This window comes from Dermochelys coriacea, chromosome 7 (genome assembly GCF_009764565.3).
Source record: "Dermochelys coriacea isolate rDerCor1 chromosome 7, rDerCor1.pri.v4, whole genome shotgun sequence".
Classification (NCBI taxonomy): Eukaryota; Metazoa; Chordata; order Testudines; family Dermochelyidae; genus Dermochelys; species Dermochelys coriacea.
The window spans coordinates 35,231,500-35,257,709 of NC_050074.1; the positions used below are offsets into that span (position 1 = coordinate 35,231,500).

The following is a 26,210-nucleotide window of genomic DNA, read 5'->3' on the forward strand; positions in this document are numbered from 1 at the left end:
CTTTTACAGTGAGGATATTAGTGACCCTGGACATGTGTTCAGTATAGATGAGCATTTTAAGTTTAAAATGTATAAGAAGAAAAATCATTAAACAAGTAATAATAATAAAAAACCCTCTACTTCAGTAGTTTGACTATAAAGTGGGATGAAAGAAAAGAACTAGCACCCTGAAAATAAAAATTTAAATTTTAAAAAGTTATTGAAAATTTTCCCACCATAATTAGAATCTTCAGTTTTCTCCTTTGTATTTTCAAAAAAAAAAAAAAAGTATTGGAGCTTTGATTTAAATTGAACTTTAACAGGTTGCCTACAACTATGGTCGTGCTGTCTTGCAGTGTTAAATTTTTGTTCCTTTGCCTTTAGAGAAAATTTGGATCAGAATAGTCTGTCATTTTGAAGTGTATTAAAACTGTATCCCTCTCACAGCTAAGGGGTTTTTATAGCTTGCTAGTAAGCTCCTACAAGGACTGCTCCGTCATCTTTAACTGCTACTCCTGAGTTGAAAATTGAATATGGAAACAGATCAGTGTCACCATTCCAAGGACCTAGATAAGATGAAATGGAACTTCACCAGAATTTTTTCTTAGAAATTTCTATACCTTGTCATCTCCAGAATTGTAATAGATGAAAATCCACTAGCAACCATTTCCTGGGGCCAGTTTCCCTTCTTTCACAGTTGGGAGAATGTGTTAGTGGGCATGAGCTATTAGTGTCTCAGGTTGTAATGTAGTAAGACAGATCAAACAAAAGAGAAATAACATATAAGCATATAATTCATCTTTTTAAAACTTAAGCCTACACATTTTTAGCAAGTCTCATAATGAAACGGAACAATTCCCCTCATAAGGTTAGTCAGTATATTAGAATTTTAAATGCATTCTGAAACCTCAGTGGAAAAATAGTTGCAGAATGATTATCAAGTTTAAAAAAATAAAAAAAGACCCAATAAAAACAAGCAATCTGAAGGTAGTCAGGTGGGACCTGGTGTGCAAATGAGTCCCAGTGGCATTGGGAAGAGAGGCTGGATTTGTAGGTAGCCCAGCTCGGGTTCTACTGTAGCTATGAACACCTCGGGAATGGAGGTTGTTCATCACTCTGAAATGTTAGTAAAGGAACAAAACATTAGGGTTGTTTTTTCAAGCTTACAACTGAACATTGACTTAATACTGCTTTGAAACTTTACCATGCAGAAGAAAAATGCTGTTTTCCCTTTTATTTTTTAGTTGTTTACATTTTAACACAGTGTACTGCATTGTATTTGCTTCCCCCCCCCCGCTGCCTGATTGGAACCAGAAGTGTGGAAATGAGGGGTGTGGGTGACTGGTCAGTTCATAATTCTGGTGATTAGCTCTGAGGTTTTAATGTACTGTAGAGCTGTTGCTTCTCTACAGGAGATTTGGGACTGAAATTAAAGCCCAGATTGGAAATTTAGACCTCTGTTCTCTAGAGGGAATCCTGCTGGTCTGGTGGAGACTAGGATGCCCTGAATTCACTTCTGCTGACTACTGCAGCTGGAATGGGGAGGTCTGGGACTTTAGTAGATTGACTTGGATCACAACCTGGTGAAGTTGTATGCAGGGGAGAAGCAGCACCTGGTGACCACAGACTACTCTGCTCCAGTGGGAGTTATGTGCAGTAAACTTGCCCTTTGCACCCTGTTGGTCCTATATGAAAATATAAATGAATCAATTTATCTTGCTTATTCAGTACAGTACCATACTTCACTTCTGTGTTGAAGATTAAGACCTGTGGAACTTGCATTTCACTTTATTTCAGTGAATTTAAAATGTACTATAACTAAATGTGACAATCACTAGTTGACTGTAGAATGCAAAACTTACAGGTGTGACTGCTTGTACTGTAGGTATTTACTACTTGTGCATCTCAAGCTGAGGTAACCACTCACTGTAAAAATACAAATTGAAAGTCCAAACACCTGATTATTCTTTTTTTAGAACTTTAATTTTGTTCCAGTGTGTTCTTAGTCTGCTTGCATTTCATAAAGACATCTGCCATAAAACTTGTGAGATATACTTTAAAATGTGGTTTGTCATTTTCTGGAAGTTATGTTTGCTAAACTTCCAAAATACAAAAATTCTCTATTTAATTCTTTCATCTAGTTCAGGGAAGAGGAAGTCATCAATTCTATATTGCACTGCTCTATAAAAATACCACAATAGTTCCAGTCAGGAACAGTAAATTCTAAGTTTCTCCCTAGAAAAAAGAAATTGGAATTTATAGAAACTTTTTTGGAATAAAAACTGAGAATTAATCCACAACTTCACCCATCAGAGGATTAAAAGGTGCTGGGCTTCTAGAAAACAGAAAACCTTTAAATAACTTCAGATACCTGTTTATAAATTAGAGTCCAAAAGACAGGTTTTTTCATTAAAAATAAACTTTATTAAGATTTAAAGGCTGCTGAAACCTATTTACAATCATTTTGAAAAAATGGACTTGACTTCAGTATCTTGAGTGGTGCGTATTTATTTTCACAACTGGATAATGTAACAAACATAGGATGTTTTTTTCCATTCAGATGGAAGTGAGCACTGAGATGTTGGATTCAATTTATAGCTCGAAACAGTGAAGAAAACGAGTGGTGGTAGACCGACCATCTGTCTGTGACCAGTTATTGCAGCATGTAATCAACAGCCATTATCTTGAAGCATAATCTGATGGACGGACTATAAGACCTGGAGTCGCACCGAGTCTGCTTCCCACTCTGGCGTGCTGTATGATGACCAATGGCATCTTCTTCATTGGTAAAATGAGGACTGAACGTACTCATGCTGGTATTTGAGATTTCATTAAAGTGTTTTACGACCCTAGGACAGACTGCACTATAAAAGTACTATATTAGAAAGATAAAACAGGGTTAGTAGAGTTTACTTTCATTACATTCTTGTTCAGGTATGGTTTTGTCTGATCTTAAACTTAATATCAAAAAGTGCTTGTATGGGGGAAATGTTTTTCTTTCATTGAGTTGAAAGCAACTACAGGCACTTGTATATTGAGGAACAGCAAGCTAATCTAGTGATGGAAGAGGTGATGGAGAGGGGAAATGACTTGCAGCCTCCCAATTTCTTGTAAGAAGTTAATATGGGAATTTTGTACCTTCAGAAGTAAAACTAAGGCAGAGCCTTGCATGTTTTTTATGGTTTCCAATATGTTGTCTTGTCTTCTGTAATTCAAAATTATGAAAAAGCCACACTGGTTTCAACAACGTTTACAATATAAATTTCCAAAAAGCATCTACTTTATGTATGAGAGTTAGAGCAATGGGCTTCCAGTAATGCAGTTTTACTGTCTTATACTTTTGTTTTTGGTATGCTATGTTGCTGCCACGTAAACACTTGTTACGGACAATTTTAGAAGCATTTAAAACTATAAATAGCTTTGGATTTTAAGGGTGTAGTGTAGAAATTTAGACCTGTGATTTTGCAAATTTGTTATGCATCTTGGATTTCATTAAACCCACTGGATTCACTGTCTCAGTGAGTGATAGAGGGACAGCTTTGGGCTATGCCTGTTTGGCTTAATCTGACGTGGTTCACCTCACTTCACGGAGAAGGCATCAGCAGACTCTGTGTCTTGGATACGAGTTACCTTTGCACAGCTCTCTGCTTTTTCATGCGAGTTTTCACTAGAAAGCAAAAAATCTCATGTAAAGATTCTTTCTGCACATATTTTTTTATTTCACATCTGACTCCAGGATCTTCGCCTACCCTGAGCTAATCTAAACAAGGTTGTGCCAAATCTGCATAATAGCTTATGATCTTGTTCCAATGCTACTGTTCAAATTTATTTCTGTTTTGGGAATTAGGACCAACAGTTTATGCCCATCTGTGCAATGAAATACTTACAAAAAATTAAATTATGATAGGCATAAGGTTCATAAAAGGAGGTCTGGGGTTTATGCTAATCCATGGCAGAATCTTAAAAGCAATCCACTAAAATTCATTGGCAATATTTGTGCAAATTAAGGTACAGAATTGAAGAATTTTGGAAACATTTTTTGCTTTTGTTTGCTGTTCATGGAGGAATGTCATCTGTTTGTGTGTAAATGCACTGGATCACTGGTTGTATTTTTTTTGGCAAGGACATTAACTCTTGGGACCCCTTCTATTAAGGCTTTGTTTGAAGACTTATCTGAGAATCTTAATTAGAATTGTGAAGAAAATCTAATAAATGTATAGTATTTGAACTGTTTAGAAAGCTTCACTGCTAAATACTTATTTCAGGCTGTTAATTATTTTTCCAAATATAAATCAGCTTTCATCCCCCATTCCCTGTTTTCAAGCTACCTTTGCCAAGCAGTGAATTCTAAATCATACATATCTGCCTGGCTCACGCTTTGATTTAGGTCCGTCCGTGTCTCTCTTCCTCCCCCCCCCCCCCCCCCAACTTGTTCAGGATCATAGTCAACGGAAGTGCTAGTGTGGAAACTGGCTTTAAATTTACATTTGACTGAATTAGTACATCTTTATCTTTTTTTAAAAGTTAAGTACATTTTAAGTTGCTTTTGGAGAAACAAGTTGAATTCATATTGTAGAGCCTAGAGGGGCCCAATCAGGATCAAAGCAGTATTGTGCGGCATGCTGTACATAAAGGTAGTCTCTGCCCCCAAGAACTTAATCTAAGATCTGCGGTAACAATTTGCTGACTGAAATACTGTGAAGTAGCACTTTTATACTGTTAGATTTAAAGTTAGCATTTAACTGCTATACACTAAATCAGTTTAAAACACTGGTAGTTCATGGTATTACATTTTGTATTTGGTCTAGATTATAGGCATTAAGCCCTTACACTGGTACAACTTGGAAAATTGGCTGAAGAAAGCCATGGTATTTAGGTTTCACTGTTCTTATAATTTAATAAGAGGAATAAGTGATGTAGGTCTGCATGTAAGATTTCTGATACTGCCTTTGTTCTACTTTCAGATTTGAGATTACATCTATGGAAGAAGATTGTAATTAACCCATTTTTAAAAGAAAATTGAGTTTTAGATATCTTTCTTGCTCTGCATCTTGCTGTCTATCCAGAGGAGAAGTCTTGAGAGCCCCTAATGGTTGGTATAATTTTTAAAAAAGTCTGAGATCAAAATCTTTCTAAGTAACTTGTTGCATGGGGAAGCTTTCTCTCTGGTAAACTGTTATGTATAATATAGATGCTGTCTTGTAGCTAACTTGTCTTTTAGTAAAACAACATTCCCTCTACATCTGAACTAAGAAGATGCCTGCACTGTGGGATGAGGTAGTAGGTTGTATAGTTTTAGGGTCATACCCACAACTGGGAGATAACTATACAATCTACTGTCTTTCCTAAAGCAGCAGAAAATCAGCAATGTCAGATCTTTCGCTTTAAAGCTTATTGTCCAGTTCTTCAGACCTTCTCTAGGTCAAAGGGCTTGTGGGCAGAGGAAATACATTTCTGTAGCATAGCAGAGTTGATATGTATGTCTGGATTTATTTATCCCAGGAAAATCAGTTTCTTTACCATTCTGATTTTCAAGTTTAGATTTTTTTTTTTTTTTTTAAATTCTCTTTAGGGGAGAAACACGGATATGGAAGAATAGATTTCTTCCTAACTGTATATTGCATGGGGTAATTTAAAAACCAAAGCTGTTGCATTTCTAATTAAGCAAAATACTAGTAGTGGTAATTAGTGCCATAAGATACAACTTGTTCAAAGTTGAATAGCTGTGCAGCTAAGCTATATTTCCTGAAACTAGGACTGTTAAGTACAAATTTCTCTATTGGAGTGAGGTAGTAGATTGTATAGTTGTAGGGTAGTTATTTTACCCTGTTCAGGAGATAACTATACAATCTATTGCCTTCCCCAAGGAGTAAAAAAAATCTGCAGTTCCTTTGCATGCTAGTTGAGCATCCTGAGTTTACAGTTGGTGAGTGGACTTTCAGGTGATTGAGTGGCTGGATTTATAGCTCTAAATGCTAATGTGGCACACCCTAACATTGCATTTGGCTACTGTGCTGAATTTTTTTCAAAGGTGAGTGATGTGTTGCTGATTTTATATACAAATGGTCTTTCAAATGTGTTCTGTTGCATTACTAATCTTGACTTAAAGTGGTCAGACAGTCACACACGTTTTGAAATTCATGGGTGCCCTGATAGCATGTAGCCGTAGCCCAAGTAGCCAGTAAACTGATTTGGGAGTACTGCTGAAGTCATTCTCTATCTTGTGTAAACACTTCACTGTCTCTCTCCACTTCTTCTCCCTCACCCCAAGGCTAGGGAGTGAGATTCAGTTAGTGGTTCTTCACTTTTTCTTTGCACCTAACTAAATGGGAGGGTAACCCCCATCAGAGTGTAGGATGGCTATGATGCCTGTTTTAACCATCCTGGCGGGTTATGAGCCCCACAAGGTTTTCTTAACCAAGTCAGATTCATTGGGTAACGTTTTTATTTTTTAAACGGCATAGACTCAAACTTGTTCTTCCATGGCCTAAAACATTTAAATCCTGACTGGTTTATTGCGTGGGAGAAGGAGCTACCTGGTAATTTATGGGGCTGTTCTGACTGAACAAGTGGTAGTGGGCTTAATTAAGGTGAATCTGAAGCAGTAATCAGTCACCAAGGTTTTTAGTCTAGAGACAACTTCTGTAACTGATCCACCATTCCTGACTTGCTACCAAATATAGTGAAATAAAGCTGAAGTTATCTGGAAATATAAATGAATGTAAAATGTCAGAGTATGTGTGTCTGAAACCAGTCAAAAGAAACTGCAATAAAAATTAACAGCTGATTTCACAGTGCAGCTGCTAAATAGAAGAACTGCAGAAGAAACAGTGGGCTCCTAGGAAGAGGTAGTAGGTTGCATAGTTCTAGGGCAGGGATTTTGCTCACAAGGAGTTAACTATACAACCTGCTGCCTTTCTTAGGGCTTTATTATTACAACAGGACCATTTTGGCTCAGTCTAAACTTCTGCAGCTTTGATATGTGAAGAAAAAACTGGTATAAGCTAAACATATTTGATCCTATTAAGTTTTAATGACAGTAAGTGTGGCAGCAACAGACTCAGACAACCCATGTACAGTACTAACCTTAAGGTTGCAGCAGTGTAGTGTTGCTTTTGAGGACAAACCGAACACACTATTTGCTCTTTCAGTAAAAGTGAGGGATGTGATATGGTAGAGTCTCTCCCCTTCCTGCTAAGATTTTTCTAGCACTGAATGAGAGTGTTAAGGTATAGTCAAGTGATTTTTTTTTTTAATTAAGAGAAGAGGTACATCCCTCACTTCAAATAAGTACTCAATGCTTATGAAAGTTTCAGGTTCCTAATAACTCAAATTTTCTATAAGAGTAAAAAGCAAGCTTTAAAACTCTTAACCATTTTAGATGTTAAAAATATCCCATATATCCATGATTAAAGGGAAAACTTGCAGCCAGCTTAAAAACAAATGTTGAATGAATCACAAGCAATGGAAGGAAGTATAGGGGTCCTTTCCTGTAGATGTGTGAAAGAACTAACTGTTTCATGATTACACCATGGCAATATAAATGTATAGCAGAATATTATGTACTTTTTTTCAAGACTTCATATTGGTCTAAATCTTGCAGGTGTGGAAAAGATGTCCCCTGCTGTGTTACTTAGGGGTAGTCAGTATGTATTTCAGTACTTTTTAAAGAAGCTTACACAGTATTGTACATCTTCTGGATCATGCCAGGAGCTGTTGCACTGAACCACGCTATTGACAGGACCAGGTTCAAGAATTGTTTCCTTCCTCTACTTTAAGCATGTAATGAGTATTTTCCTTGTGCCTAACTGTACTTTCTGTTGCAGAGCCAATAAATCTTAAACTGTTGTATGACTCTTTATTTAGGGTAAGAGTACCTAAATTTTCATAATAGAATGCAGTACCTCAACAAACTTACTTCACTTTCCAAAGGCTATAATTATAAATTAGTGTATTTTAAAGGAATATTTTTATTCCACTAGATGAAGTACAGCTTAGGTATGATCTTTGAACATTGTTGTTAAACTTCAGTATATATGGTAGGTGGTGGTAGCATTATTTTTATGGATACCACACAGGCTTTTACTTCATCCCACAACTGATAGCTTTTGATTGAGGGGACCTAGCTTCATGGTGCTCATCAGCATCTCTTCTATTCAAATGGAGGTGTTCACAAAGCTTATCACTATATATTGCTCAAAGGGAACAGCTCTAGCTAAGCAACAACTGCAGCTAAAATGAAGGATTATTAAATGTTTCTCCTTTTACAGGTTAAAGGAATATGCTCTTAAAATACTTGTTTCGTCACTTTCAGCTACCACACCTACGATGCTGATGTTGTCACATGCCACAGCTGTAAAGCCCCTGTTGTGGAAAAATTGTGAACAGAACAAGTTAAAACAAAAGCCTTTTAACAGGGAGCTAGTTCTACAATTTAAAGTTTAAACACATTACATCCATACTACTTTAATCTAGCAGCCCAAAGCACTTAGGCACCCTAAACTTTCAGAATGTGGCAGGAGGAGAGTCTGAATATTGCCTTAGCAGTATGTTGCATAAGCTCTTCCTGGAGTTTAAACTCTATTACGCTGCAGCAGACCCAACTTACTGAAAAATAAAAAGGTGTAACTAACTGATTTACAGCAGAAATTGACTTTATACAAAAGAATACTATGCAAAATACAAAAAACACATGCTCAGTTCACTAGAAATTTTTTACATATAAAAAGGCCTGAATGGCTGAAGGTCATGTATCTTCCACAGTTGTTTAAACAGCGGGGTAATTTATTCCTGAAAAGGTCATTTAAGTTTTGTTTGTTTTTTTTGTCACTGTTGCTGTCTTCTCCAAAGAAAATCTGCCCTGTGTCGATTAGCAATCTCAGTTCAGCTTTCAATGTATTGAGTTATCCACATGTTTTTGTAAGTGGAAGCAAATTAATCATATACTAAACAAAGGCTTGATTTATATCACAACTTGCTAGCTTTTTCCAATTACCACTTCAGCTTTCTTACCGTGACCATCTGTGGGTTCCCCCTAGTAAGTAATAGCGACTCGTCAGCGAAGAGATTTTGTTTACTTTTTTCCATGTGTACACACGGAGTGAGAGATCCAAAGATGATGTGACAACACGAAAAGAATCCTTCCAATTTAAAATAAAATACTGTAGTTAAAGTACAGTAAACAATGCAAAAAAAAATTAGTACTAAATCATTGAGGCACATACCACCCATATTGAAGTGATTGTATTGTTGTGATGCTGAAAAGCTTCTAATTGAGTCCCAAAAATTGAATATAGTTTCAAGTTTGATCCACATCCTAGAAGAATTGTTTCTGTTCCGTGCCCTTCCATGAGAATTGCTGTGGTCCAAGTGCTTTGTGGTAATGTGAAACTTGCAACCTGTTGAGCTTTTATAAAGAAAATACAGTACTTGTAAACACCCATACTCTCAAGATTATATTTCAACTCTAAAATCACTTCTATTAAAATCTGCAGTATAAAGTTTAGATATATATATCTATTTTTAAAAAGAAACCCCTTCTCTGGGGGCCAGACAGCTTGGGCCTGCTTACTATGAGCATGATATCAATGTTCTTTTCCATGATCTACCTCTACCATCCCATAATAGGTCTCCCTCTCTTTGTGATACAGCTACATTGTCAGTCAGGAGAAGCAGTTGATAAGGAGCCCTGTTTTTACATAAGGGGTTGCAAGCTTTGTGTTCTCGATGAGGGTCCCTTAACTTTGGAAATAACTTTCTAGCCACCAGGGACTATGTGTGCATATTTTAATTTATCCTCTTATCCTTTTGTATTCTGCAAGGGATACAGGGGGGGAAAAACATCTCTCTACTCCTTAAGTAACTTCTTGAGAACAAAGGGGGGCCTGCCACTGTACCCCAATGGTCAGCTGGCTCTCTTGGAGCAGTGGTAGTGATTGTTTCCAGAGTTGAGTAGTCCTAGATACGTGTCTGTGTGCTGGGACAGTACATAGGGAAATTGTTGGCTTCAGTAAGGACACAAGCTATGTACAGCTTTACAGATCAATTTCAAACACCTCAAACTGCAAGCAGAAGCCAATTAACGTAGTTCCTGAAGAACAGCTGCAACAAATGCAACTTATTTTTTCCAGTCTCCTATAATAAGTAACAATGGATTTTACCCACATTAAAAAAAAAATCTTGAGAGACCAAGTATAGAAAAATAGAACTTGGAAAGAGTTTTGTATCCTGAACTATCAGTAATCACAGGTGTCTACTATTAAAAAAACAAAACCACAAATGGAATAAAATTATTTCTCTGCTATGAGGTGTTTATAGGCAATAGTTATCAAAACATACCTAGAACTTCTGTTTTACATTTAGACTTTTTGACAGCTAGATCAAAGACTGTGATGTTCCTTCGAACTGACATGCGATCTTGGTGCATTACTGCTATTCTTGCTGGTGCTTTTGGTAACCAGCAGACTACAGCACAATTGTTGACAGGCAGAGAACTAGATATGGGTGGTTCATCCCCTGGGTTAATCAAGCAATCTGTATAAAATATCTGGTGTAGGGAAAAACAAAGAAATATACTATTCAATCTGCAGTGCCACCTATGAAAAAACCTTAAAGTCTTCATAATTCTTGCTAAGGATTTTTTCCATAAAGAAAAGCTTTTTGCTAAATCAGATTTATTGAAGTTTATCTTTCAATGGTTTATTGAAAGTCATCACTGTCTTAATGAAAAGTGCGAGTTTGGTGCTTGTGAAAATATGGGATAGGACCTGGCATAGCTGAGCCTTAGAGCCTGTCTCCACTTAGCAGGGGGATCGACAGACAGTGATCGATCAACCAAGGATCCATTTAGCAGATCTAGTGAAAACCCGCTAAATTGACCGCTCTCCCGTAGACTCCACTGGAACCAGAAGCGTAAGGTAAGTCGATGAGAGAGTTTCTCCCGTCGACCAAGTGCAGTGTAGACACTGCAGTAAGTCGATCTAAGGTACGTCGACTCCAGCTACATTATTCACATAGCTGGAGTTGTGCAACTTAGGTCCATTTAGCCCAGTACCATACAGCTGCCCACAGACTGAGCTGTATTCCTTACACAGCTCTGCCAGTGTATCTGAATGTTTAATGACAGCATTCTCTGCTATTCCAGTCCACTTTCCTTTTGTCCAAGAGGCAGTTGTGCTAAAATGTGCATGTGGAAAGGGTATAGGGAGTGTTGGATGCTAGCAGAGTACTGCTGAAAGTGGTACTTTTTGTACAAAGAGGATCACAAATGACTTGTGGCTTGGTTTATTATTTTGTGAGGTGTTTCTAGTAAACTTTTCAGTGTCCATTCTAAAACATAATCTGACCTATCAAGGGTGGTTGAAAATTGGTTGTTGCTCAAGTTATCTAATTTATGGTAGAATATCTCTTACACAAATACGAATCTAGGGTGAGTTCAAAGCTGGTTGGGAAACATTTTCTGCAAAAATGTATCCGGAATTGGGACAAAAATGCCAAAGCCTCAAATTTTCACAGAACTGAAATCCCACATGATTTTGTTTCAGAAACACTGAAAGATGGTGTTTCCAAAATGAAATGTGCTCTCTGGGATCCCTGGCTGCCCATCTAGTAGGCTGCAGTGGAGATGGGGACACCAGAAACCCTGACAGTTGCTAATGAAAGTAATGATTGTCTCGCTGCCCATCACTGAATAGCAGTTGTGAAATTGGCCAGACTCTGGTCAAGTTACGCATCTTGTCAGTTTCACAGCTGCTATTTAGTGGTGGGCAGCAGTGAAACTGAAAATAATGGTCAGTTTGTCTGCATCTGCCAGAGTTCTTGGGTCCTCTGTAGCCTACCTGGTGAACTGACTGGGAGCGTTGATTCACAAGCTCCTGTTGCAGCTAGGACTCTCAGAAGTTGGGCAATGGAGGGAAGTAACTGGCCTGGAAGATATGGGGTCCTGAATCCAGGGAAGTCCACATAGGCCCGCTGGCAGAAAACCAGGCAGGAGTCCAATATAAATTTGTCAAAATCTACCCCTCTCCAAAAAAACCATTTAGGTTTTGACAAATCAACAACTTCCGATGAAAAAAGTGTCTTGCTGGAATTTAGCTGAACCTAGCCGTTAGCAAGGAAATTCAGTTGTAAGATTTCTCATTCTGTAAAGATCAAGAGCTTGACAGTAACCACTAGGTGTGTCAGATGCCCAACACTGAAAACAAGTTATTTGTTTACTCTTCCAGCAAAGGTTCTATGGTATTTTTATTTTTCAAATTTTCACATTAGTTATTAGCAGATATGGAAAATTGCTACATAGCCTCTACTTGCACCACCAAAAATATAAAATGCAACATTTTAGATATTCAAATTCAGTCTGTTGCATTATAAGCAGAATGTTTTGTAACAGAGAAAGCTGCATTATAAATTATGTGTAATGCCATTAAGATTTATGGGATAAAATACATTGAGTGCTTCATTCAGGAAGGGCAAATTATTTACGTTAATTAGGAAAATATTCTAACAAAGGAAGAATAAATATTTCCTACTTTGAGATAGAGATTGTTCTAGTGTATATAAATGCTGCCGAGTCCATGAGTCAGTCAGTAAGATACACCAATAGATCCAAGAAGAAGGCAAGAGACTATATTAAAACGTTGTAGAGACCCTATATTTAAATGCAGCTCCCAATTTTACGTGAGCGTTTAACAGCATACTGTACCTTTGGAGATGTATCTGCATTCTCAGTAGATCCAGCAACTAGCCATTGCTTGTCCGGTGAACAAAGTAATAAATCAATGCTAGAATTTTGAAATGCTGCAATACATGAAACCTGATTTAAATTAGGAACTTCTAACGTATAGATAGCACCTTCTGCAGTAGCTGCCTATAAGAAAGAAACATGGTTACATCCCAGCTTCTGTAAAAAAGAATGTATATGAATCTGAAGGTTTAGTGCTCATGAAATCAAGCATTTTTGTCTCATCTGAATTTAAACTTTGAGTGGTACTATCAGCACCAGGCTTGAAGACTAAATTGTATCTTACATCAAGATGTGCATAGCACAGAGTCTCTCACATAGTCCATTCAAAAGAAAAGGAAACTTCCTACTGAGGCTTTTAAAAAGAAAAAGTGGAGTCCATTTTTAGGGGTCATCATAGATGCTTTCCTGAATCTCTTACAGCAGTTGGCATACAGGATGAACCACCTCCTTATATGTAGTGTGGTGAATCAGACACCTTCTATGTATTGTGTATCAGGAGCAGCAGAAGCAAAAGGCAGTGGAGAGAGATTTCCTAATGATTCAACGTCTTTGATTCCGGTCTCTGAAGTGGGAATTCAATTCTCCGCCACTCCATCAAGTGCTGCTGCAGTAGCACAATGCCACTATGCTGTAATTTTGAACTGCTATAATATACATTCAGTCCTCTTAACCCTGTTTCCAGCAGTTATGAGGAATACAGGAATGTGCAGTATTCATCCCCTCACTAGCAGCACTAACTCCACAGAGGGCTGAAACAGTCACTTCCCAAATAAGCCCCACAGACACAACTATAGTTAAAGCCTTTTTCTATTCCTATCCAAAATAAGCACAAATTCTATTGTCCTGCTCTGGCATACTTCCACACCACACATGCCTCTACTTGTTCCATTGTAATAGCAAGGCAGAAGATGTACATTACAACCATTTGTATAAACACTTAGTGTGTGGCATTTTCCTGTGTTCTAGATACTTTGTTCCAAAAAGATGTAGACAAACTCAAGGGAGTCCAAGGAAGAGGGCTTGGAGGAAAGATTAGAAGAACTAAATATAACGTGGATAAGGAGAAACTCGAAAGGGATATGATGGTCTCCAAAGTGTATAAACACAAGGGAGCATGACTGTGCTATATCAACAGAAAAAAAATGAAGTTAGTAAAATAATAAATTTGAAGCTAAATATCAGAACTCCAGGCTGTGAGAACTAAAGCCCTTTGAAGAGACACATCCACACAGTCTAGTGGTTAAAGTTCCATCCCTGCAGACTTTTGAAATGAGATTGGATGAAGCACTAGATCATAGATCATCCAGTGCAGAATAATTAATTCTTTACAGACTGTCCTAGGATGAAATCCTGGCCTCACTGAAGTTAACTGAAGTTTTGTCATTGATTCCAATAGGGCCAAGATTTCACCTGAAGTCTCTTTCAATAAATTTTATGCACCTTTAATTCCTATCTCCCAATGCTTAAAATGCACCATATCAGACACGTATTCCTCATTATTTTAAGTGAGCACATATCTAGGTGTAGCTGACCTTGTTAGACAAGTGGTCATTAATTTACAGTCACCTTGGTTTACTTACAGTTAGGAAGGGCTTATTGTTCACTGAGTAGGTAACCAGACTGGACGAGGACGACGATGTGGAGAATGCAGCAAGCTCTTCCCCAGTTTCTCCATGCCAGACTTTAATGGTTCCATACGCGTCTGTGCTGATTGCTAGTTTGTACTGTGGGACAGTAATAACCTTTACAAATGGCACTTCCTGGGAGGGACTTGACCATATCTGTGTACCCTGAACAAAAATATGCAGTTAGGGGCCAGCTTATGGGCATTTTAAATAGTTTTAAATTGTTATCAATAATGCATCCCCTTTTTCCCCGTTGTTTGTTTTCATATGTATATACCATTGAAGATATTACCTGTTTCAATAACATTTTCCTTGGTATTTTCCAGTCTTGGTGTTGAAATAGTTTTTCTTTAACAAGATAGCCATTATTTTCTCGTTTTTGGAACTCTCTCCCCCCACTGGATTCTACTAATGACTCAGCTTACTCCATTGTATTTCAAAAATCCTAAATTGCAGCCAAGAATTGTTTCTAAAGATGACATCATTTTAAATAACCTGATGTTTCCTTTGCACCACAAATCTCACTTGTTCTCCCCACACCCAATGACTGCAGACCACAGGACTGGAAAATTCCACTCCTTCACCCCCACATGATAGCAAGAATCTGCAATAGTTTTTAAATCTTCCTTCTCCCCTATTCTCTTTTACTGTCCCTACCATCTTTAGGGTACCATCACAAACTGGTCTGCATTGAGAATTAAAAGCACATTTTAGAGCCACATGTACATGCAGACAGACTACACAGCAACATTTGCTACCTTGCTATGCAGATTCATCTCAGTTTGGACCCTTTGCTACTCAAGTCCTGGGTCTCCTGAGCAGGAACTGCCAATAGCATTTCACTCTGCCAAAATGGATGGTGGTTTCTGAAGTGGTCTAATGTTCACAAGAATTAAATTGAGACCAAGCACACTTCCACAAGTCATCTTTGCAAGAATTGATTCTAGTGGCCCAGTTAATCTTTGGCATAATTCTGTTCAGGTCAACTGATACAAGCAGAGGTGCACCTGCTTGCTTCCATGGGTCAAGTTCTATCCTGTTGTAACTGACACAGAAATCCTGGGCTGAACTCAACAGTAACAAACAGTGTTGTAAATTAGTCAGAAAATGGGTGTGCATGTCAGATGATTGATGTTATTGGTTATGGTCCATTGATTTACCATTTAATAGGCATGCAAAATAGAGGTGTGTAATACTGCATGCCAAAGGTTTGTAGGGGGGAAATACTACCAATACTGGCACCAGCTAACTTAGAAGTTTGCCATATTATTGCACTCATTTCCCCAACCATGTTTACAAGGGTCTGTCTCTCATAATTGATCTTGAATGCTTTACATTTGGCCAGTTAAACGACACTGGTTCAATTTAAGCTGTATTTTCTAACTGTACGTGATACTGTGCAGTCCTGGAGTATCTTAATATTACCATTTTAATTTTGATTGCATTTAACAAGTCTAGTTTCTCTAAAAGTAATATTCCCCAATAGCTGTTTTCAGGGGCACCAACCTAAAGCCCAATATTCAGTGACTATCTTAAAAAAAAAAAAAGTAGAAATCAACACATACGGCACTTTAATCTTATTGCAAAATTTCACATTAACCTTTAGGCAAGATTGTCAGGCTAAACATTGTGTAGTCCGTCCCCCCGCACCCCCAGAAAAAGCAGCATCAGCAAATACTTTATGCTCTTAGAAATGCTGATCTAAGATCTAATTCAAATGAAGCCAGTGGAGCTTTGATGCATGAAGAACCTTCACAGTAATAGGACAGAATACCAGAAATATGAATTGCTTGCATACTCTGCCAGATCTCTTCCTCTCAAATGTGGACAGAGAAGTTAGGGAAGAAAAGTCTGATCTCATTAATATACCATGTTTTTTGTGCTGTGATTTGAATTAGATATTGAACATTACGGACCACAAGCCTGCATCTCTAGTCAGAGTTTAAGGCCACAAGGAACCATCCAACACCCACATGCTAAACCCCACAATCAAAATGAGACTAAAGGACTAGTCTATTCTGTGCCACAGGCAGAGAACAGGAGGGCCCAAGCTGCACCAGTGGCCTAGGCCCCCACAATGGCAGGGAAACATCAGACTCTCCTAAAAACAAATTGTTTGCTCGTACAACTCCTATTGAGAGGGTGTTCTAGAACCTCTTTCCTCTGTTGGTTAGAAGCCTTCTAAATTTCAGCCTGAATTTGTTCATGGACAGTTTACATTCATTTGCTCTTGTGCCAACATTGTCCTTTATCTTAAATAGCTCTTTGCCTCCCTGGTATTTACCCCTCCTCCCCCAACATATTTATAGATAACAATCTTATCCCTTCTTAGACTTTTGCTAGCCTAAATAAGCCAAGCTCTTCCAGTCTCCTGTCATAAAATACGCCCTCCATTCCCTAATCATCCTATTTCCTGAAAGTGGGTGACCACAATTGTATCCAGTACTCCAAGCGAGGTGTTACTAGTACTTTGTACAATGGCATTATTGTTTCTCTGTCTACTGGAAATGCCTCTCCTAATACATCCTAGGATCGCATTTGCCTTTTTCACAGCCACATTAAATTGATGACTCAGTTATCCTGTTCTTGACCCATACACCCAGGTGTCTCTCCTCCTCTGTCGCTTCCAACTGATGGACTCCACATGAGTACCTGGGGTGTTAATCTTTTGTGATCAAGACTGGCACTACTGCTAAAAAGGGCTTAAACTACGAGATGAGGTTGGAAGAGGCTCATGAAGTCTCCAGTGTACTGAAGCCAGGCATGGAGCAAGAAAACCAGCTAACAGAAGATATAGTAAGGGATAAGGGAATATCACAAGCTAGAAAACTGGGTGAGGTCTGAGGGAAACAACTGAAGTGCTTGTACACCAATGCAAGGAATCTGGGCAACAGAATGGAGGAACTGGTACTACTGGTGCAGGAGGTTAAACCAGATATAGGAATTATAGAAACGTGGTGGAAAAGCACTCATGACTGGAATAGAGGTATTGAAGGTTATGTACTGTTAAGAGAGAGAAAAATAAAGGTAAAGATTGTGGGGTAGCATTGTACAACAACAAAGCTGTAAACTTAAAGAAGTGATAGTACAGACAAAATCTGTTTTGGTCAAAATCACATTGGGGAAGGGTTGTAAAAGGAGGTTCTCCTGGGATAGTATTAGGGGTCTGCTATAGAAGAGTCAGACTCTGTTATGGATAGCAATCACTTCAGTATTATTAGAGAAATACTTTGCGGACTTGTGTCATAATGGGAAACTTTAAACTTCCTTGATATAGATTGTAGAATAAATACTACTAATACTTGTAAGGCCCAGTTATTCCTGGATGTGATAGATGACAGTTTTCTTCATCAAATAGTCACTGAACCAACAAGAGGTGATGCAATTTTAGACTTAATTTTATTAAGTAGTGAGACATCACAGAAGAGCAGGTCATGGGAAGTAATCTTGGATTGAGTGATCACAAATTGATTCACTTTAAATTAAATGAAGGACAATCCAAACCATGTCATCAGCTCTGTTTTTTTATTTCCAAAAGGGCAGACTTTGGGAAAGTAAGGAAATTAGTTTAAGTCAGTTGGAGTGAAGAGCTCAAGGACTTAAATATGAAAGAGGCTTGAAATTTCTTCATATCAACTATACAAAAACAATCTGAAATTTGCAAAACTTGTAGGGAAAGGCTCCAGACCCACCTAGATGAATAGCCACCTCAAAAAAGGTTCATAGGAGGAAGCAGAGAGCTTGTAGGGAATGGGAAAAGGGGCTTATCAGCAAACAAAGGTATATTGTAAAAGTTAGAAAAATGTAGGAATAAAGTGAGAATTGCTAAAAGTCAAGCTGAATTAGCTCTTGCCAAGGAAATTAAATAATAGGGGTTTTTTATGTAAATAAAAAGGAAGGATGAGGTTGGGCCACTATGCAGTGTGGGTGGCAAAGAGATTTAAGATCTAGGTATGGCCCCAAAACTAAAACTAGTGAGTGTTCTCTTTTGTACATTAAAAAATGCCACGATTCCCCCCTGCATAACATTAGACAGATGACACTAGGAACAAAAACTGGGTTATCTGTATTCCCCCTTTCTTATTTACATATTAGCCATCTTATGGCCTCTGTATTTTTGGAATCGTTCACTCGGTTTCAATTGAAAAGCATGGGCAGTGTCTGATCTGTATTTTAACTATTGCCTTCTGATGATTTAGAGCTATTCTAGAACAACAAATCGTATAAGAGGAGTTGGATACATAATTGTTTTTTAAATGATGGTATTGCTATTCTTGATTGTGACACTGGACTTTTAAAGAGTGTGCATCTCACCTCTTGGACCTGCCATGCTCGGATAGTGCCATCAGTAGATGCAGTGCAAACCACAGACCTCAGCTTTCCAGCGCCAAACACGTGCTCGTTGTCTGAGAGATAAGCCATACCAACTATTTCACCTACAATAATAAAATACAACAAAAATATCAGTATGACCGTCAACTGATTTCATGCCCACCAGGAACAGTAAGGCACCTATCCAGCAAAGCATTAAATAGGAGCCTAATGGCATTAAGCAGAATGGGGATACAAATTGGGGGAGGTCTGGATTGTTTCCTGGCACGTTATCATTCTGCACTTTCAAACACGGTCTAGAGTTTGTTCCTAATATTCAGAGGAACGGTAGATACAGTGTTCCATTTTTCGTGAGTGTGATGACTCACTTATTAGTGTAGCCCATGCTGTTATCCAAAACCTGTTCAGTCAAAATAAAAAAAACTTTTCATGCAACAACAACAACAACAAAAGTGTCTGCAGGAGAGAAAAATAAATCACATAAATTATCCCCGATGCTGATGAGGTGATTAAACAATATTTATTTCAGCAAGTAACTCTTCAGAATATCATCTGGGTAGTAATAAAATGCCTTAGTTAAAACTGTTAACCCTTTGCTTGACAATCTTACTGTTTGAAAATATGATGTATTCCAAAACTTGCATTCTAGTTGATTTTATAATATGATGCCTTCATGGCTTGAGTTAGCACGAAATTAAAGAGTAAATTGCACTATCTGAAGGGAATATAATAAATTAGATTCAACTTTTATTTGTGTGTGGAATCCAGAGTCCAGTCTTATTTTTACGTGTGGGTGCTATTTAATTTGGACTTCACTGAAGGTGACATGCAACTCAGAGGATATCGGGCCAGATTTTTACAAGGTATATGTGTGTCTAAAGATAAAGATAGGCACTTAACTCCCTTTAAAAATCTGGCCATAGTTATCAGTGAAGAGAGAATTTATTTAAGCAGGATGGAACAACAGATGAGATTTTTATTTGGTTTTATGTCACTGTCTTTGAAGACGACATTTTCTGCAAAATGTTACGGTATAAAGCTAGTAATTTTAAAACATTCAGGGCTCTGTTCTCCTGAGAATGTGCACACCCCATCATACCATACGGCCAATTTTCCAAGGTGCTTCAACTGAATCTGAAGATTTTCCTCATGGTTTTGTACCAGTAAAACTTTCCAGCTTTTGGATTTGTGGGATTTGCATGTAAAAAAAATGCACGTTCAAACTGGGAACAACAATTTTGCAGGCTGCTAAAGTCTTTATTGCTAATGTATAAAGCATTTGTCTGCCTAGATCCTATGAGGGGTTGGATCCATTTGTACAAAACACCTTACAACAACAGAAGTAACCATTCTTTTTACCGTTTTCTCACATACCTTTATGCCCCCTCATGGACCTACATATATAATCAGCTGATGGCCGGCCTGATGCCATTTCATGCTCAAGTTTGGAGCGGTGGAGATAGTACTGTTTCCATGTCTGCATGCCTGGAGTCAGGTTGGAAATATTGCAAAAGGTCCAACGATCTAGGCACATCCTTCTATAAAACATAAAGGTAACACTATTCAGTTAAAAGTAGGGGATGGTCATTCTGCAACATTTTTCTTAACTATTCACATTTGCTGGATGTCACTAGCTAGGTACATCCAAATATTTGTCATGGATAAAAGCATGATTTTGTTGTTTACTTGGGGAATTTAAGATGTGGCAGTGGAGAAAGGGAATTCCTCCCCAGTTACAAAACAAGACTCTGCAGTCACCATCATGAAATATGAAGAGATGGAAATAAGGAAACACCATCATGGATTGAGAGTACAAACATTGTTGTGTGTGCCTCCGCTATTTTGCTCAATGCAATTAAAAAATTTAAAAAAAAAAAACCAACCTGGTTGCATATAATTAATGGGAGAAAGCATTCTAGAACTGTTTGAGTGAAAGTGTAACTTCCTGAAGTACGGACAGTCAGTGAGAGACTTACAGCAATCCCCAGAGTGGGTGTGATTCAGCAGCACTTGAGTCAGTGTGTGCTTTTTCCACTGACTTTATTAGGCAGAGGATCAGGCCCAGAAAGCACAATTTCTACTCCCTATAAAGGCACTTGTGGAAAGATGTGACTGAGAACCAGTTTTTCCTCTAAGATGTCCCCAACCTCTACAAGGGAGTGCCTGACCTTTGGAGAGTCTGACTGTACAAAAACAAGGTTTGTAAGCTCAAAATATGGTCACCTAAAATGAAAATGTCCCTGTGATAGTAAACACGCTCCCAGCCAATAGTGCTAAACTCTCCTGGAACCTGAACTGATCTGTTCTTTCCTAATTTCTGGAATTTATTAATTTATTTGTAAATAATTTAAAAGAAAACATGCTAATGAAAGGTGCCAGCCTGTAGACCAAAGGCCTGTATTTGTCTGCTGAATAGATACAGCCCACTTGGGGGCAGCAGAAGCTTCCCCACTAGGGTGATGAGATGTCTTGATATTATAGGGGGACAGTCCCGATATTCAGGGCTTTTTCTTATATAGGTGCCTACTACCCCCATCCCTGTCTCGATTTTTCACACTCGCTATCTGGTCACCCTATTCCCCACCCTGCCCTGTCAATGTATTTCACTTAGAAGGAAAATCTCTAAGAGTTAGAAGATAGCAGTGAGGTCATAGGCTAGACTGAGGCTGTGCTAACACGGATGCCAATTAAGTTATAAGTTATCTGTGTTGCTGCTGGGGTAACAGATGGGTCTGCCTTATTCATTACTGTATTTGTAAAAGATTATCCAGGGTGCCCAAAGCACTGGAGGGGTGCTCTTATTGCAGAGTAGTAACAAAGTTATTAAAATAAAGTGGTATTTGTATGACGTGGCTATAGTTTCATATCAGCCAAAGGGAATGGATTCCAAACACTATGGTGGTTGAAAAACAGTGTGCACACACATATACATGCCTTACAATCAAGCCTGGGAGCCCTTTGTCCACCATGTTGTATGCTCTTCAACTTTATGTAGTTTAAATTTTTGGGTCACAAGTATTTCCAGGTTTCTCATTCTGTGTATGCCCCAAGAGAGACTGGGTTCTCTCAGTCCACATCAGAGTCAGTGGGGGTGAGGGCATTCAGCACCTTGCAGGACTGCTCTGTTTGAACTTGGTAGCCATGAAGCCCCTGAAAGGGCCCACCCACAGGAACACCAAATGACCACCTTCTTAAGAAAGGAGATGCCAAAATGGGAACCAAAGGCTACTAAAAAAGGCAAAGCAAAAGTACCGGGCAAGTGGCTATAAAAGTATGCCAGTGTGAGACACTGATCAGGGAACCCCAGGCAGTGCCCACGCTACCCCCAAAAAGATCACCTTGCAGCTTGTCAGCTATTACAATACCCAGACTGGACTCACTGAAAGGGGCACTCACCTCCATAGGGAAGTTGTGCCTGCGGCTTCGTTCCATGCCTATTACAAAGGGAAGGGAGAAAGACGAGACATTTTAGAATGAAGGAAGCTGAGTTTCAGACTTTTCAGTGTTACTGTGACTGACAGAAAAGAGAAGATAACACCAGTCATTAGAGAGGGAAAGGGACCAGGAAATCTTTCTAGGTCTGCCATGCACCCCCATTTCTTTGAATCATCACTCTTTTTAAGTTTACATTTTGTTTGAATGTTTAGCACATCACAGTAAGGGAGATTTTTCAAATCAATTAATTGGTTATAGTTTTACATTGATTTTTATAGGAATTATGCAGTTAAAATCATGAACAAAGTTTTGTAAATTTGGACGTATGTACAAGGACTGGCCTAGCAAGCTTTTTAGTTAAGTAGTTCAGGCTTAATCCCAAAATTTGAAAATAATTGTGACGTGAAAGATCAATAAAGATCTAAGCTTAGAACACCCAACTAACTTGCTACTAGCAGAAATAACATCAAATGGAGAGTAAAAGCTCATTTTTACAAGATCCATTAAGCTGAATGTATGTGATCAGATATAGAGATAGTGTATAGATCTTAAAGGATTGTTAATAGTTCAATCAATTTATACCGCCCACTGCACATTTAGTGTAGGATATTAAAGCCATACAGAACACAGTAATATGGAGTATACTATCGATTCAGAAATATGCTAGATAACTATTCAAGATTGTATTTTGTTGACATTTCCTTCAGTGTTTGTGTACACACGCTTTATCTGTATGTCTGTTTACTTCTCCATACTAAAAGCTATATAACTATTTAAAGAGTGCCATCCTGCACTATCTAGGTACTTAAGGTAGCACAGTAAAAGCAATCTAAAACAGAAAAGCAGGTTAATATTGTAACTTTAAAATGTGTTATTACCACCTGCAGATGAAAAGAACAGACTGAGGATCTGTGACACAAGGATAAAAATAGAGGAACAGAGGTTATAAATATGGGGCCAACAGTGGCCATAATAAACACATGCCTTCGGGGAAAAACCAAACCAACTCACCCACCCTTATATACTGTTTAAAGAGTTTTCCACACTCTGGGGCCAACCAAAGCAAAGTCTTGATCTCTTGCCAACCTAAAACATGGTAACTGGATTCTCAAAAGATGAGTGACATCTCAACATAGGTACTGTCAGGTTCCTCCACGAGGCCTCAAATATATAAAGGAAAGTGCCAATTTGATACATCAGGTTTAAAAGGTATGCAGGATGGGTCTAATGCAATCCTGGCTGCTCATATAGGCGAGCATATGCACAGCTGCATTCTCAACACACTGCACATGACAAACATTCATTTGGAAAGAGCATTTCCCAACAGCAGGATGGACTACACACTGCAGCTGGATTCCTGAAAGCAGAGAAGTTGAAACGTCAAGGTGATATTTTTCATTGTTGTTCTCTCCCCCTGCTCCCAGTTCCGTCTAGGATGGGTTTACTCAAGACTTTATCGCCTGAACTTTGCTTCAGTGGTTTGCCAACCAACTGCCATGTGTGTAAAAGCAGTTCTTAGAAATTGTTTGCAAAATAAGCACTGCATTATAATAAATAATGCTACTAATAATTTGCATTTTATAGAATCTTCCAGCCAAAGATCGTAAAGTACTTTACTTTATTAATGAATTTAGCCTCACCACTCTCCGGTGAGGTAGGAAAGTCTGAGTTCCATATATTAAATGGGGAACTCAGCGCACAGTTAAGCAATTTATTGAAAGTTAGACAGGAGTTTTATGCATAGCAAGGCAAACAGCCCAAATTGTCTGACTCCCAGTGTTGTCCTTTACCTGGTAGGTATTGCTTCCTCTCTATTCCAGTGGAGATGATCAGTCTTTTGGTTACAGTTATCACTGATAAACCATTACTGCAGATCACATGGGATGGGCAGAGCTTTGCGTCAAGTGTGAAATAAAACAGACTAGCTTTCTCACCTGGTCTAGCTGCTTTGAGTCATTCTGGAGAATCGAAATGGGATCCCCAACTGGCATACAGCTGCTGTAATGGCTCTACACCCAATCCCAAACTTGGTCCCTGCTCTGCTCACTAGCAGGAGCACCTGACATTTTGTGTCACTATGAACGAGTCCCTATTTTCCTCCTCAAGATCTGCTCATCCCCACAGAGTAGGAGCAGGCATGGGGGCTAGGCAGGAACCTATGTGCTTCTACATTGCAGAAACAAGATGGTGTTTGCTAGGGGAGGTTAAGAGATCCTGCAGCAGCTTCTGTTGCTTCCCTCCATTTTTTATCCTCCCCTGCCTCATTCTCTGTCCTGACCCTCCCACCCCTCTGGCAACAGCTGCTTCCCCCATGATGGCTTGGATGCAGCACAGGGAGTATGGGGAGTTTGGATGCGATAGCATGCTATACGCAATTCTTCTGCCATGGCAGCCAGGCAGAGACTAGAGAAGAGAAAACCTGCAGGCTCATGGGGGTGTGATCTCAGAGAGGCTGGGGCTGCAGCCCTGAGCATGGGATCAGAGTGGGGTGATGATGGAGGTGAAAGAAAGGCTGGCTCAAGGGAGAGGCTCATTACCAGTGGTCATGAAGGGTGGGAAGGGAACACTTGTGTGCAGTGATGATGGTTGTCTCCAGACTTGTGTGTGCTCCTCCAGCCTGCAGGTGCTGGAACTACTGGTCGGGAGGGAAGGGTGCTGCTGCACCCCCTGGCTTTAAGCGATTTCCATTCTATACAGGTTTCAGAGTAGCAGCCACGTTAGTCTGTATCCGCAAAAAGAAAAGGAGGACTTGGCACCTCAGAGACTAACACATTTATTTGAGCATAAGCTTTCGTGAGCTACAGCTCACGTCATCGGATCCGATGACGTGAGCTGTAGCTCACGAAAGCTTATGCTCAAATAAATGTGTTAGTCTCTGAGGTGCCACAAGTCCTCCTTTTCTTATATACTGGGTTTACAGTTTGGTTCAATGACAGCACCGCTGCTCCAGCCTGCTGTCAATTTCACAGCTCCTACAGCGGGTGCCCGTGGCCGCTCTGCTGGGGTTTCATAGACTACCAGGGTTGGAAGGGACCTCAGGAGATCATCTAGTCCAACCCCCTGCTCCAAGCAGGACCAATCCCCAATTTTTGCCCCAAATCCCTAAATTCTAAAGGTCAGGGCAAAACAAACACCCCCAGGGCCACGCAGGTACTTTATTTGTGATGCAGGCTCCCCTATTGCCCTGCGGGGTGTGCGCAGGGGCAGGGGCAGGGAACTCCGGGGGGAAGAGAGAGAGAGAGAGAGAGAGAACAGGAACCAGTGTTATTTTGGTGGGAAAAGGCATCCCCGGGAGTGGGGAGAAGCGCTAAGGCAGCTCTGGCGGGACAGGGAGCGCTAGGAAATGGGCTTGCAAAGGCCCCTTCATTCCTCCAGCGCCAGGGCTCGCCCAGCCTGATGCCGCGTGCTGGGGAAAGGGAGAAGCCCCCCACCCCAGGGGCACGGGCTGTGCAGCGGCCCCCAGGGCAGGGCAGGGCAGGGCTGGGCTGGGCAGACGCCACCCGTGTCCTGCCAGCGGGGTGCGACCGACACGAGCCCGCATCTCCCTGCGCGGCGGCGGGCGCTGGAGCAGAGCCGAGGCGCCCCCCCCCCCGCCGCGGGTGCGGCCAGCCCCGGCTGGGTACCTGGTTCACCCGCGCGGCGCGGAGCAGAGCCGGTGCCTCCAGGTAGGAGAAGAGGTGGACGAGGCAGTCCAACGCGAGCAGCTCGCTGCCCATCTCGCGCCCGGCCGCTTCCGCCCCCAGCGTCCGCCGGCAGCTACAGCGGCGGCTCCGGGGCGGGGCTGGCGCGCCTGGCAATCCGCTGGGGGCGGGGCTTGCCCCGGCCCCAGGCGCAGCGCGCCCGCCCCCTGCCGGCCACAAGAGGTCGTGGGCGCGGCCAGCCGGTGGCACAAGGGGCTGCTGGAGCGTAACACAGCGCCCCGGAGCGGGGCCCATCTGCTCAGCACCGGCCTAAATACTTCGTTTCCCGCGTGCCCTCTGAAGTGGGCTGAGGCTCAGGAAAGCTTAGGCTCAAATCAGTGAGCTGTAGCTCACGAAAGCTTATGCTCAAATAAACTTGTTAGTCTCTAAGGTGCCACGAGTCCTCCTGTTCTTTTT

The 26,210-nt window shown here is 40.1% G+C and overlaps 2 protein-coding genes across 3 annotated transcripts in view; one reads left to right on the plus strand and one right to left on the minus strand.

The window, feature by feature from the left end:
* The window catches only part of WNT7A (Wnt family member 7A), a 121,912-nt gene that overhangs the window by 7,540 nt on the left and 88,162 nt on the right, over positions 1 to 26,210 (plus strand). Inside the window, exons 3-5 of the transcript XR_005293981.2 lie at positions 2,540 to 2,795; positions 4,944 to 5,071; positions 7,583 to 20,556. The gene's annotated coding sequence lies outside the window, so the exon portion shown is untranslated. Of the gene's footprint in view, positions 1 to 2,539; positions 2,796 to 4,943; positions 5,072 to 7,582 lie in introns of the transcript that reaches the window.
* FBXW12 (F-box and WD repeat domain containing 12) lies at positions 888 to 25,984 on the minus strand. 2 transcript variants are annotated; one of them, XM_043517965.1, is made up of 10 exons: positions 25,737 to 25,984; positions 22,075 to 22,112; positions 20,053 to 20,216; positions 18,661 to 18,782; positions 14,302 to 14,511; positions 12,680 to 12,844; positions 10,318 to 10,525; positions 9,204 to 9,385; positions 8,992 to 9,119; positions 888 to 1,095 (listed from the first exon to the last, which is right to left on the minus strand). In XM_043517965.1, exons 1-10 carry the CDS (start codon positions 25,827 to 25,829, stop codon positions 888 to 890), a joined length of 1,518 nt encoding a protein of 505 aa, XP_043373900.1. In that variant the 5' UTR covers positions 25,830 to 25,984. The 2 variants fall into 2 exon arrangements, with proteins under 2 accessions (XP_043373900.1, XP_043373901.1); XM_043517966.1 differs by having other exon boundaries at positions 20,164 to 20,216; positions 25,737 to 25,981.